The sequence below is a fragment of the Glycine soja genome, chromosome 16 (genome assembly GCF_004193775.1).
Source record: "Glycine soja cultivar W05 chromosome 16, ASM419377v2, whole genome shotgun sequence".
Taxonomy (NCBI): Eukaryota; Viridiplantae; Streptophyta; class Magnoliopsida; order Fabales; family Fabaceae; genus Glycine; species Glycine soja.
Window position 1 is genome coordinate 10600053 of NC_041017.1, and position 13303 is coordinate 10613355.

The 13303-nt window shown below is 31.0% G+C and overlaps 1 protein-coding gene across 1 annotated transcript; it reads right to left on the bottom strand.

Moving 5' to 3' along the window:
* Positions 1 to 1451: 1451 nt before the first annotated feature.
* LOC114390833 (TMV resistance protein N-like) lies at positions 1452 to 6700 on the bottom strand. The gene is made up of 5 exons (XM_028351728.1): positions 6075 to 6700; positions 4053 to 5154; positions 3621 to 3896; positions 2737 to 3504; positions 1452 to 2239 (listed from the first exon to the last, which is right to left on the bottom strand). Exons 1-5 carry the CDS (start codon positions 6563 to 6565, stop codon positions 1751 to 1753), a joined length of 3126 nt encoding a protein of 1041 aa, XP_028207529.1. The 5' UTR covers positions 6566 to 6700; the 3' UTR covers positions 1452 to 1750.
* Between the last annotated feature and the right edge of the window lie 6603 nt (positions 6701 to 13303).

Here is a 13303-nt window from a genome sequence, read left to right on the forward strand (position 1 = left end):
TTCTTTAACTTCTATGTTTTATATTGGTATTGCATTAATATTATTATTTGAGAAAAAAATAAATTATAGTGAAATTCAACATACTTAATAAGTTTAAAGATAACATTTATTCATAAAAATATAAGATTTAACATTATTTTTCAATTTTAATATTTATATACTTGTTTCACTACTAAAAATATTTAAAATGAAAATTTTTATTTATATACATTTATTTTTCAAAAGATATTACATCACCATTATTACTTGAATGAACAAAAATTTATAATAAATTTTAATATACTTAATTTTTAAGATAAAATTAACTTAATTAAAAATATAATTAATCAACTTTATCATTAATAATATAATTATGTTTAACATAATACTTAAGATTTAAAAATTGTTTTTTATTTATATAAATAAATAAATAAAAATTTATATATATAATTTTAAAAAACCCGTGCAGGCACGGGTTCAAAGTCTAGTATACTAATAAAATACAGACCCCCCAAAAATGAACCACCCAAAAGAATTGAACCACTCGAACAAACATTTGTTCTACAATTATTCTGCTATGCTAGAGCTATAGTATATACTAAAGCTGAAATTCTTAGATCCACAAGGACAGCCACGGCCAGAACCAGGGAAAAATGGGAAATTAGAGTCTCATTTATAAACTTAATTTTACATGCATATGGCTTCCAGATTTAAGGGAATTGGATTGAAGCTTAAAAGAACGGCTCGAGATAGGACTTCAGAGAGTAAGAGCAAAGAAAATATATGATCAGAATATTCTAGGAAGGATGAAAACTGCTGCTTTTCGTTGTCTTGGTGAATTGAAAAAGAAAGGAAAATATCAAGCCATGAATGTCATAATCCAAAATTCAAATAGATATTTTTCAAAATAACCGGAAAAAAATGAAATATCCAAGCACAAACTGTCCCCTTCTATATCTAATGCTCTAGAAGAATCAGAACTGAGGGTGAGGGTCAATCCCTGCCACTGCATCTTTCATCATTCAACATAAAATCTGTATTGGATGCAGATAAAAGAACTCTCATTGCAGTAAATTACTATATTATACTCAATAAAACATCAATATGCAACTGCAGAGATAAATCACATACTTAAGCAATAGTTAGGAAATAATAGAGCAAACACACTTCATGCAAATGATTGACCTCAACTTGCAAACAATTAGAAACATCAACCTATGTGCGTGTATGAAAATTTCCTTGCAAAACAAAATAATATAAAATATTTGCATTTTCAATTCTCCCATCTTTTAAATTTCACACAGAAATAATACCCCGCAACCTTCTAAGATCACACACTTCAATGTCCTCTTTATATTTATCTATGACAATTTCACCAACAACCAGAGGAAATCAATCTTAATTCAAGGTATTACCCAAATATTTTCTTAAGAAGGCATGTTCCACATAACAATACTCTTCGAAGATTAAAATTATTTCAGAAATTCCAGCCCTATGAATATATATACCCAAAGTTGGTCAATTAAAACAGTAATTAGAATACATGTTATCCACCAAATATTTGCAACAATTTTATTGCATCATACCTTGTCCAGAAAGCATGAGGCCTAGCACAATGGAAAATAAACTCTTAACAAGATTTGAGGAATGTTATTAATGAATTTCTCCTATACATCGATGTAACATAGGATATTGCGTCCTCTCTCCAGGAAAATGAATAGGAATACTATACTATGACTTTGGCATGCCCAGTAATAATTGGTTGAAACCTCTACTGCTCTTCATTTTTACTTGATACAATTTTCTTTATGAATTTTACAAAGGCATTTTTCTTTGGCTCTATCTTTGGCTCAGGAGAAGGGTCCATTCCCTTGTCAATTGATTCATCACACATTAGATAGACAGCTGTCTTCTTGACCACCAACCCATGCCCAAAAATCACATAAATCTCCACCTTGTCTCCGGGTCCTGAATGTGATATTATGTCATGCCAATCTACATCATTAAAGGAAATAACTGTGTCTCGCTTGAATATCTGGATGGTACACCTTGTGTAATTAACCATTAAAACACTAATAAGATATTCAATTGCTTTGCTTTCAGGAGTGGATAAATAAACTACACACAAAGTCATTCCCTTCATACGACAATCCTCAGGCACAGTAAAAAACACTGAATGTCCCTCACCCATATGGGCAAACCAATAAGGATCATTGTCACTAGGGAGAAAAACATCAGAAGACTCACTGGTTGTCAATCCCTGTAGCATGAGCAAAGAAAGCTTAGTCATTTATGTAATTTTGATATTCAAAAGAACTCCTACAATCATTATTTTGTCATTCCAGGGCATTTTTAAGAAAATAACAATGTAACGCATAAATTAAAACATAATTATGGCAATTAATGCAAACAAATTTGGTTAATAGTTATGTTGTGTATCGATCAACAGCAGATCATTAGGATGCATTTCTGTATACGTCATACATGTCTTTCAACTTATATTTCAATGGGATTATAAGATGAAGCAAGCATAGCATGAAGAAAGTGGGAATCAATTTCCATGTAATGAGAATGATCACTTAGCTTGTTGAGTATTAAAAATAAAATAAGGTATTTTAAAATGAAGACGTGTGATTATAGAAGGAAAAGGTGCTAAAAGAAGGTGAACATTTAAGTTTCCTTTAAATATTTCATGCTCTCTTAATTAATAGCTAAAATGAATAGTGAAGGTAAGTAGACAAAGAAAAAAAAAGGAACCTCGGATATGCTATCACTGAGAGTATTGAAGACATCTTGATAACTTCCAATTCCAATTAAATAAGACCTCAAGTAATGCTCTGAACTTTGTGATGTTATTTCCAATTCTGTACAACTTACACCATATACGTTGTCCAGAATTGTTCTTACTTGTTTAGATATTTGAGAGTCTGTGTCACATCGCACCAAAATACTTCGAAGATTTGAAAGGCTTCTAAGCATTGGCCCAAGGTCACCCGAATTATAACTTTGCATATCCAGGGAAACTAGATATGACGATGTGCTACAAAACGGACTAATATAAGATAGGGGATTCAATGTTGGTGACATCCAAGACCGAATGATAGAAGGAAAAACATTTCGTGCAAATCCTTCATATCCACATAGGGATATATAGCCAATGCTTTTTGAGTTGACTATTGAAAAGGGCACTTGTTTCAGAGCAGTATTTTCAGCAATTAGAGTTGTCAAGGATTCCATCTGCACTATGTCTTCTTCTAATTTGTCAATCTTCGAACAACCCGAAAGAATGAGAGTTTTTACAGATTTCAACTTATAAACTCCCCTTGGCAGATTGCCTAGAGTTTTACAGTCCTTCAAATTTATCAAATGAAGATTGCAGAGATCTCCAATGGACTTGTGTACCTTGCACAAACGTGGGCAATCTTTGAGAATGAGCTTTTCAAGATTTGGTAGTTTTGAAAAGTTAGGGGTTTCGGTCAAGTACTTGGAGTGACTAAGATTGAGGATTTTTAGCCACTTCAAAACCTACAACAAGATAGTTTTTGGCAAAAGATTAGAGAAGAAATAAAAAATGAAACAGTGGTAAGTGGAAACAATTACTATTTTAGTAAACCGAGTTTTAAAAGAAAATGGCCTGATACCTGGGGTTCTTTCCAGAATAGCCGCAGATTACTGTGTTTTAAATCCATCGCAATCACACCTTCCAGATAAAAGTTGTTAGGTATGTATTTTGAAGGAAACCCTTGCCAACTGATCCATCTCAGTTGCTTAGAAAGATACCCATAATCTCCTGTTAGTTGTACATGATCAAGTTGCAACAGTCTCAATCTCTTCATTTCCTCAAAAGCATAAGCGTTGAAGCAATCTCTACCGGCGAAATGCAATTTCAGAGCCAATCCCTCAATAGCCACTGTCCCCTGTGATGATAAGAGCAAAGGAAAAAAAAATGGGAAACTCCTTTGTTAGTGCACAAGAAAGTTATAATTAAAGCTCAGCCTAATCGCACGGGTATTGCATGTGAAAAGGAAAACACTTTAAAGTTTCAAAACTATATATATAAAGAATGTACTTACAGTATTATTTGTCAATACATCAAGTACATCCTCATGAAACCACAATCGACTCCGCTTCCCTGGTTCCTTTCTTGAACTTTCACAAATTATCTCTCTTCCCATGTCCCGTAGCAATTGATGCATTCCAAGTTTGTTGTTCTTTTCAACTTTTAAGAGGCTACGATCTATCAGAACTGTTATTCCAATATCAGCATGTAGCCCACAACCTTTTAGTATCTCAGTAATATAGGCTCTGTCTTTACCAATAAAGAAACAACATATATCAAGAAATATATCCTTTTCCATGTGATCGCTTAAACCGTCAAAGCTTATTCTTAATTTCTCTTGAACTTGATCATTGGGTATTCTTTCTAGTTTTGATAATACACTCTCCCAATCTTTCTTTCTCCTCTCATTTAAATAAGAACCAAGGACTTCAAGAGCTAGTGGTAGTCCTCCACAATAAGCAACTACATTTCTTGCAAGCTCATTGAAGTCTTCTTTTGGTTTTGCTTCATTGAATGCATGCCAACTAAAAAGCTCAAGGGACTCGTTTTCGTCCATTTTATCCACATCATAAACATAATCAACTTTAAGTTGGTCAAGCAGACGTCGATCTCTAGTTGTAATGATTATTACACTTCCTTGACCGAACCATTTACGATTTCCACATAGGTTTTTTAATTGGCCAAACTCATTCACGTCATCAAGTACAATGAACGTCCTTTTTCCAGAAAGTCTTTTGTCAATCATAGTTGTTCCCATCCCAATGCTACGTACCTTCTCCTTTGTTTTTAGAACATCTGAAAGAAGTTGTTCTTGTAAATGAACATGTCCTCTACCATCTGTCTCACAAACTTCTCTAATATTTTCAATGAAACTCTTGTCCATGAATCTACGATGAATTTGATTGTAGATGGCTTTGGCAATGGTAGTTTTACCCGATCCACCCATTCCCCATATCCCTATGATACAGACCTTGGTGGATTGATTTTCTATAACTCCAATCACTTCTTGCACGCGGGGTTCCAATCCAATAGGAAATTCGGTAATAGACAAGAGTGCATAGTCTAGCTTTGTGAGAATGTCTTCAACAATTTTCTTCACTAGTTTAGCTTTATTCCTTCAAATTCAATAACGATTACAAAACAGTCAGAAATTGGTCATGTATTAGAAAGATACTCTTTCTTGTACTGTTTATAAGAACCAATTAACTAATTCATAAAGACTAAAAAAATTAGTTAATTTAGTTAGTAGCATTATATCTCTCCTAAATGTATATGTTCTTTCCAAAATTACTCCTACTATTAATAACAAGGCATACACTTACTCTATTTTCAAATACTGTTATTGGCTTTAATTCCTTTTTTTAGGAGGCTTTAATTCTTTTAATCTCTTTGATATGTTATATATTTATGACTTTAATTTTTATTACCTATATGTATCTGAATAAGGGCCTAAAGGAAAAGTTAGACATCCAAAGAGCCTAAAGCTCTATTTAGATTAACTTCTCCAAAAGCACTTCTAGGAGAGAAAAAATGGAAAAATGAAATAAATTTTGTTCTGACTAATAACAAATGAAAGAAATTTATTAGGAAACAAGTACAAAATTCACTAATTTATTATGGACTGAAAATAAGTGTTAAAAACAAAAATAAAATTATTATTTTATTAAGAACTCAATGTAAAATAAGTACAAAATTCACTAATTTATTATGAACTGAAAATAAGTATTAAGAACAAAAATAAAATTATTATTTTATTAAGAACTTCACGCAAAACAATAAATTATCAAGGAACAAACACAAAAATTAAAGATAAAAAATATATTTAAGCACAAAAAATAATGTAAGAAACATTCTAGATTGGTTCTTATATTAAAAAAAAAAAAAAAAGGACCAAGCAAAACCACTAATTGGGTTATTACAAAAAATACCCAAAGGAGTATACGAATATCATAAGCTTAAAACATGTTTGTTTCAGTCTCAAATAACATACAACAGCAAGAAAGAAACTACAAAGTACAGATTGATGTACATATACCTGTGATTCTTCACATCCCAACCAGAGAAATTCGCAGCTTTGGCGAGCGCGATTTTCCACCTGGAAAACCCATACTCCCTATCCTTCGCGGAATACTTCTTCTGCGCAGCCGCTTCCAGGGCGTCACCGAAGTGCCCCGTCGGGTGGCGCACGACGGACGGGTCGACGTCGTAGAATATGGGCACGATCGTCTGGCCGTAGGTTTCATGGCACTCGACGATCTTCTCGAGCTCGGAGAGGCACCACGAAGACTCGGTGTAGGTCTCGGAGAAGACAACGATGGCGATCTGCGAGCCCTCGATGGCGCGCGATAGCTCCTCCAGCTGCATGCCCTTGAGCAGATTCTCCTCGTCGAAGAAGGTGTTGACGCCGGCGTTGGAGAGGGCGTAGTAGAGGTGGGAGACGAAGTTCCTGCGAGTGTCTCCTCCCCTGAAGTTGATGAACACATCGTAGATCCATTGGGGTTTTGTTGAGAATGAAGAAGATGACATTAGTCAACGGATTTTGGAGTTTGTGATGCAGAGAAAGGAGAGATGAGAGAGATGTAGTAATGTGTTTAATTTGCAATAATGCAAACTGCAAAGCGAGTGTGGCACTGTTGCTGAAATGTGTTAGTATTAACTTACATGAACGCGCTTCATTTTAAATGAACGCGTAGAGACGCGCGTCATTTCCGAAAGTGAATGGACTTCAATTAGAGTCAAGTGAACGCTCTTATTTTGATTTTTTTTTAATAAACACCTATTTTGATTCTTAAAAGTATCAGACACTAATTAGCGATAAATCACGATAACCATCGAAGAGTTTTGGCCCCCTTGATTTTTTAAATTTTTTTTTATATTAGGTAATGTAAAAACAAATCAATCCTATGTAATTATTTTGCTTTGGAAATTTAAGTATGTAAATATATTATTAAAGCATTACTTATCATTTTCATATTTTAATAAAATATTTTATTCTTTTGTAATATTTATTGTAGAGATAATACATTTTTGTTTGTTTTAGATAAATATTTGAGTATTATTTATTATTTAAAAATCATTTTCTTTTTTATTATTGTTATTTTAAAAGTTACAAATAATTGTAGCTTGTAATCAAATGATTTTATTAATGTTTTTCAAATGGATACCAAGGAATTTAGCTTAGGTTGTTGAGTAGAATGTGAATAGTTATAAATTTTTTGTTACCTGAATTTTATTCTCAGGAATAACAAAAATTGTCAATGGGTTAAATTTTACAAATAATATATATATATATATAAAAGATTGACAACTTAAATTTTAAGGCAAATCAATAAACATTCTATTTTTCTATCATCATTTTTCTATAATCTCTTTGTTCTTCTTGTCTCGTCTTTGTTCTTAATGCTTACCTTGAGAGGTTTCATTGTGTTTTCCATCTTAGGGCACAATTCCATACCCACGTGCTCCATCTTAGGAAGACAAATTAGATATATATCAAGTTACATTAAAAGTATGATAATTTGCTTTCAAAGCTGTAGCCATTGTCACAACAAATATTTTCTTTTTCAATTTTCCAACTTTTTGAATGTAAATTATTCTTTTGTTGGCTAATATTGTCCTGGTTGTTTGGCTATTATTGTCATAAAATATAATTTAGTTGGTAACATAACTTATTCAAATTTAGTACATTTTTTTAATATGATTAAAAGGAATTTTCGTAAGATATAGTTAACATAAATACTAATTTTTATTATAAATTCATTAAAGTTCTTGGTGGCATGAAATTAGTTATTGTCATTTGTAATTTAAGGTCTTTTAAAACAGATTTTTTTCATTGAATGAAAATCTGTTTAATATTTTCTATCTAAATGTATTCTCTATTACATGTTTTTAAATCATTTTAGAAAATATATAAATATTTTGTATGAATTTAATGCTTACATATTTATTTGATTTTGATCCTCTCATTCATTGAAGCCTGGGTTTACCTCTAGTGTTAACCGTTAGTCTCTAAATGATAAAAAATTAAAATTATCTCTAAATATAAAAAAAAATGTAACAAATTGAGTTATTATTGTAAAGTATCTTCAATGGTAGTTATTATTGAATCCATTTTGGGCTCTTAGACTAGTGGATCATGTACTATCACATGAAATACAAAAATTCATCTTTATCTTTGCTCTACCGATAGAATCCACTTTAAATTCTTAACTTACTTTTGTAGGTTTCACATCCAACACTACTTTTACCAAGGACACTTCCTCCTCCCTTTATTTATTTTTTCTTCAATTCCACACGACCCCTTCACTTCCTCCTCCATTTTCTTTCATTTTTCTCCCAAATCCCACACGGTTACCTTCTTTGCCCCTCCTCTGTTGCCAAAGGGAGAAAAATAAAAGTTTTAGAATTATTTTTTTAGATCTTTTTTTTCCGTCTTTACACTTTTTACATTGTTATTTAATTTAAGGGTGGAGTATTAGAAGACATAACCTTTGGGTGGCATGCAAAACGTGTTGTTTTCATTTTTTTTTTTATCTTTTTTGGAGTATAGAGAGTGAAAAAATTTAATGTGAAAGTGGAAAGGGTGACATAGGATTCATAGGAGTGAATGACACATGATTGATGATCAAAGAAAAATGATCCAATATTTTAGAAAATATAATGGTTATTTGAAAGTGTTGAAGAAGCTATTTGAAAATGTATAATTGAATAAAATGAAACTTCTAAAAAGAAGTTAGACAATGTTTATTAAAAAAATAGTTTTGTAAGATGTTTTTATGTTATTTTTATTAGTAGAATTGATATTTTAGTTGAATAAATGATAAATTGTATGTGAAAGTCAAGATGAACTATAAAGTGTGGAAGAAGAATGTGAAAAATATGAGAAATATGAAATGGAAGTAAGGAGATATAGTGACATCTATACTAATAATTTACATGCAACGTGGAATTTAATTAAAAATTTGAAAAAAAAATTAGGATCTAAATGGCTGTCCATGTAAAGTTCAGGGATCACAATGTTAATAAATAATTAAATTTAGGGACTAAAATATTAATAATTGTTAAATTTAGAAACTAAATTAAAAAGTCAACTTGTGGAGGTGTAACATGTTATTGTCAAATGTGTCACATAGACACATATTTGATTTTGATTAACATAACAAATTAATAGTAGAACAAATTTGTCGCACCTTTTCCTACATTTACATATAATTTTATTTTTTCATCTTTTAGACATCTAATTATCATGACTCCATGCTTTCAAGGATCAAAATGAATTATTTATTTATTTATTTATGAATGAGCTTATTTTGAACTTATTTGATATTAATTGTGAAACTATTAAATCACGTGGTTTTTAGGCATAAGAAAAGTTGTGTGTTTGTAAGTATAAAATTTGAATAAAATTATTTTTTTAAAGAAATTGATTTTGTGAAAAATTTATAATTATTATATATTAATATTTTAAAAAATTATATTTTTAGTCAATTATTAATATTATTAAATTTGAAATACTTATTATAAAAGTTAATAAATTTATTATATATAATAATTTGTAATTGAATGATGTTGTAAGAACTTTTTATAGTATTAATGTATAAATTATTTATCATTCATAAAATATATTAATTTTTATATATTGTCAACCACAATATTATTTTTGAAGTAATTATTATTACAAGTAATAAAATTATCATACATAACAATTTATAATTAGATGATAGTATAAAACTTCTTTAAATTGTCATTATATAGATTTTTTTTTGTAAAAAAAATATTTTATACCGTGACCCTAAAATAAGTTACTATCAATAAATTAAAAATCATAGCACTGTATAATTTGTTTTGAAATAATTATTGTAAAAATTAATATATTTATCATACATACGCATTTGTATTTGGATATGAAGTTTTGATAAAAATTGATTTTGTAGTGTAGTGATTTAGGTTTCAAGTTTTGTATTCAGAAATCAAGTTATAATAAAATCTAGTGTAAAAAATTTATTGAATGCAAAAGTCATTATTTTAATTCAAAATTAATTTTAAATGCATTGTGGTCATTGTAATTCTAAACTTAGAATAACATTTGATTGTTATATTTTCATAAAAATACCTTTTTTTAAAAAATTTCCTGCATTTGTTTTAGCTCTTTAAAATAATCAAAAGTTGAAAAGAATTTAGCATCTAATTAAAAGTATAAATTATTTTGAATATTTTCTCATTAAAATCATTTTTTATGATAGTAGACAAACATAAATTAACTTTCATTTTAAAAAAAATTTAGATATAATTATTAAGCTAGTTTACAATGGACATAAATGTTCCCTTTAGACTTGTAAAGGCAAATATAAACCAGAATGAGAGTTGAATTGTGATTTTAGCTTAAATTTTAAACATTTTCTTAAACCAACAAAAATTTTCATCTTAGAAGAAAACTTAGTAAAAACATATGACATATTTTATAACAAAAACACTCACACGATGAGAAAACAAGTTTGCAAAACATAAGATGTTTTCAAACGAAAAAAACATTTAGACCAGGGTCAAATAAAAGTAAAGAGAAAACAAAGAATTATCAAACACAAGGAGAGATGAAAGTTTTTGCGCGAGATCTATGGCTTCAATCTTCAAAGCTTCTGGTTTATATAGGTCTCATCTTCAAGTATCCATTGTCTGACACCGGGTAAATCTTCACTTGATCTTCGTCTGATGAAAGAAGGTTGTTAGGTGCATTTAATGCACGTCCTTTGAGTAGGTCCTGCATAGCAGAGTTTTTCTTTTGATAGCACATGTGGCATACCAGATCTTCACTTCATTTATTCTTTATAGGCCTAGAAGAATGTTTCTGCAAACAAAATCTCAAACAAAAAATATTAAATGAAGTTTTAAATGTCATCACACATGTTGTATCAAATCATAACTTTATCTATCTATCATCTGAAAACATCAAACGCAGATGTTGAAAGGTATGCTCTCATAAAACACACAAATACAAAATAACATTTGTATTTATTTATATCTAATCAAAATAGTTCAGGATCCTAATTTGTCTTTAAGACATAAATGTCATTTTGACTCAACAAGACTCTTCCCCATACAGGTAAGTATCATTATCATCTCTCACAAGCCAAGTCACCCACAAGATATCACTCTATCACCATTTTCGTCTCAATAGCAACACTTTATGATTGGCAAGTCTAACTTAGAAATTTATTAGAAATCACTAATTTAGCGAATCTTAGTCCTCATTTAATGACTTTTTTTCTAACTTAAAATTTAGATCTATCAAAGTTAATTATTTTTAATAAATTTCAATCAATCTCTTTAGGGTGTTATGTCACTAGCTTTCCTCTAATAGTAAAATCGTACCATGAATCATTTTTTACAATTATAATTGATTACTAATAGATAAAATCTAAAAAGAAAATCGTATCAGCAACCACTTTACTGATTGACATAACCTTATAATCAATTATTAAAAAGCTGATGCCCCTAAACCCCATTAATCGATTATTGTTGAATTGATACCCACAAACCCCTCCCTGAATGAGAGGTAGTAAGTGAACAGCCTTGGGAGACAGAGGATTAGATTTTTGGGGTGGGTCGATAAAACAAAGCAGAGGTCAACATGTGGGGCAGACAACATAGTGTGGAGGGTTGTGCGCATGCATGCATGAGGTGTGTTAAGTCTGGATGCGTCCAAGTCATGTTGGATTGTACCAAACAATTAAATCTCTAAGGTTTTGATGTTAACAAAGAATAAATTTTATGTATATTAACCTTTCATGCTTAAGCTACAGGTTCATATACATCTCTATGAGATACAAACAGAAAAGCTCGGACTGAAAAGCTCTAGACAAAAAAAAAGTACCAATCATGACGATAGTGCTTCAACGTCTAACCTTGACAAGACAAGTCCTTTAGCTCTTGGCTCACAATAAAAAAGCAATAAAACAATTACTCGATCCTCAAGTACTGAAAACATTCACAAGAAAGTAACATCCATAGGCTCAATAAGAAACTCACGCCATAGCACACAAAAGGGAAGATTTATATTGTCTTGTCTTGACATTCTTAATTCCTCTTGTCTTGTGTTGTTAACGTTTCCTTCGATTCATACGATGAAAATCAGCTCTGAGCACTAGGTGACACTGACAAATTGTACTTCTCTGAAGATATGCTGCAAAAAGTGTTTGTGGTCCTCACTCTCTCTGTACAGTAACGACCTCGTGTCAAGCACTAAAGCTATTAGACAACGACCAGTTGGGATCTCTCAATGGATTGAAGCTCTGAAGTCTATATAAAGCTTGAAGGCGTTCATGTAAAAAAATCGAATTATAAGAGAACATTCTGAGACGAAATGAACAAGTGTTGTAATGTTGTTAGTCCATTGGATGAAAGAAACTTGAGCAAATTGAGTGAATCTTAGCTTTGCTAAGTTTGCGAGTTTCATTGTATTCAAGCTTATTGTGTAAACACTCTTTGAGTGATTAAGAATACATTTTCTATCAGACATAAATTATTTGTGAAAGCCAGGAGTAACTTAGTGACAAAGAATACTTAGGTCTTAATCTCTGGGAGAGATTAAGTGTAGTGTCAGGAGTGGCCTAGAGAGTACTTCCTGTAACCAGAAGTAACATAGAGAATATTTGATTGTAATCAAAGATTTGATTGGTGGAACCCTTCAAGGTTGGAAGGAGAACTGATCGTAGCCCAAGAGTTGGGGTGAACCAGTATAAAACCTTTTTGTTTTCTTTACTGTTTCTATATAACTAGTTTTTTTTTTCTATAAATCACTTCTACACTACTATATCCAAGTTTTGTGAACTAGTTTTTTTAAGCACAACATGATTTTCAAACCCCTTGGAAAAAACCTTTTGTTCATCGATATCTGTTTGAGAAAAGCTTTTAATAGTTTTTGAAAGACCAAGTTTTTATCCATCACACTATTCAACCCCCCTTCTAGTGTGTTCCAGGTATTTCAGTTGGTATCAAAGCTTGGCCTCTAGGTTGAGCTCTTGACATAGTAGAGGGAAGAAAACTCCTAAAACGATGGAAGAAGGATATGTTGTGGACAAGCCTTCCATGTTCAAGGGAGCCAACTATGACTACTGGAAGGGAAAAAATGATTTCCTTCTTTTAATCCACTCACATTGATACGTGGGATGTTGTAAAAAAGGGAAATCACATTCCCCTAGACGCTCAAAAGAACGAGATCCATAGGGACAAATGGAAGGATGATCATAAATCTAGATTTCTTCTCAA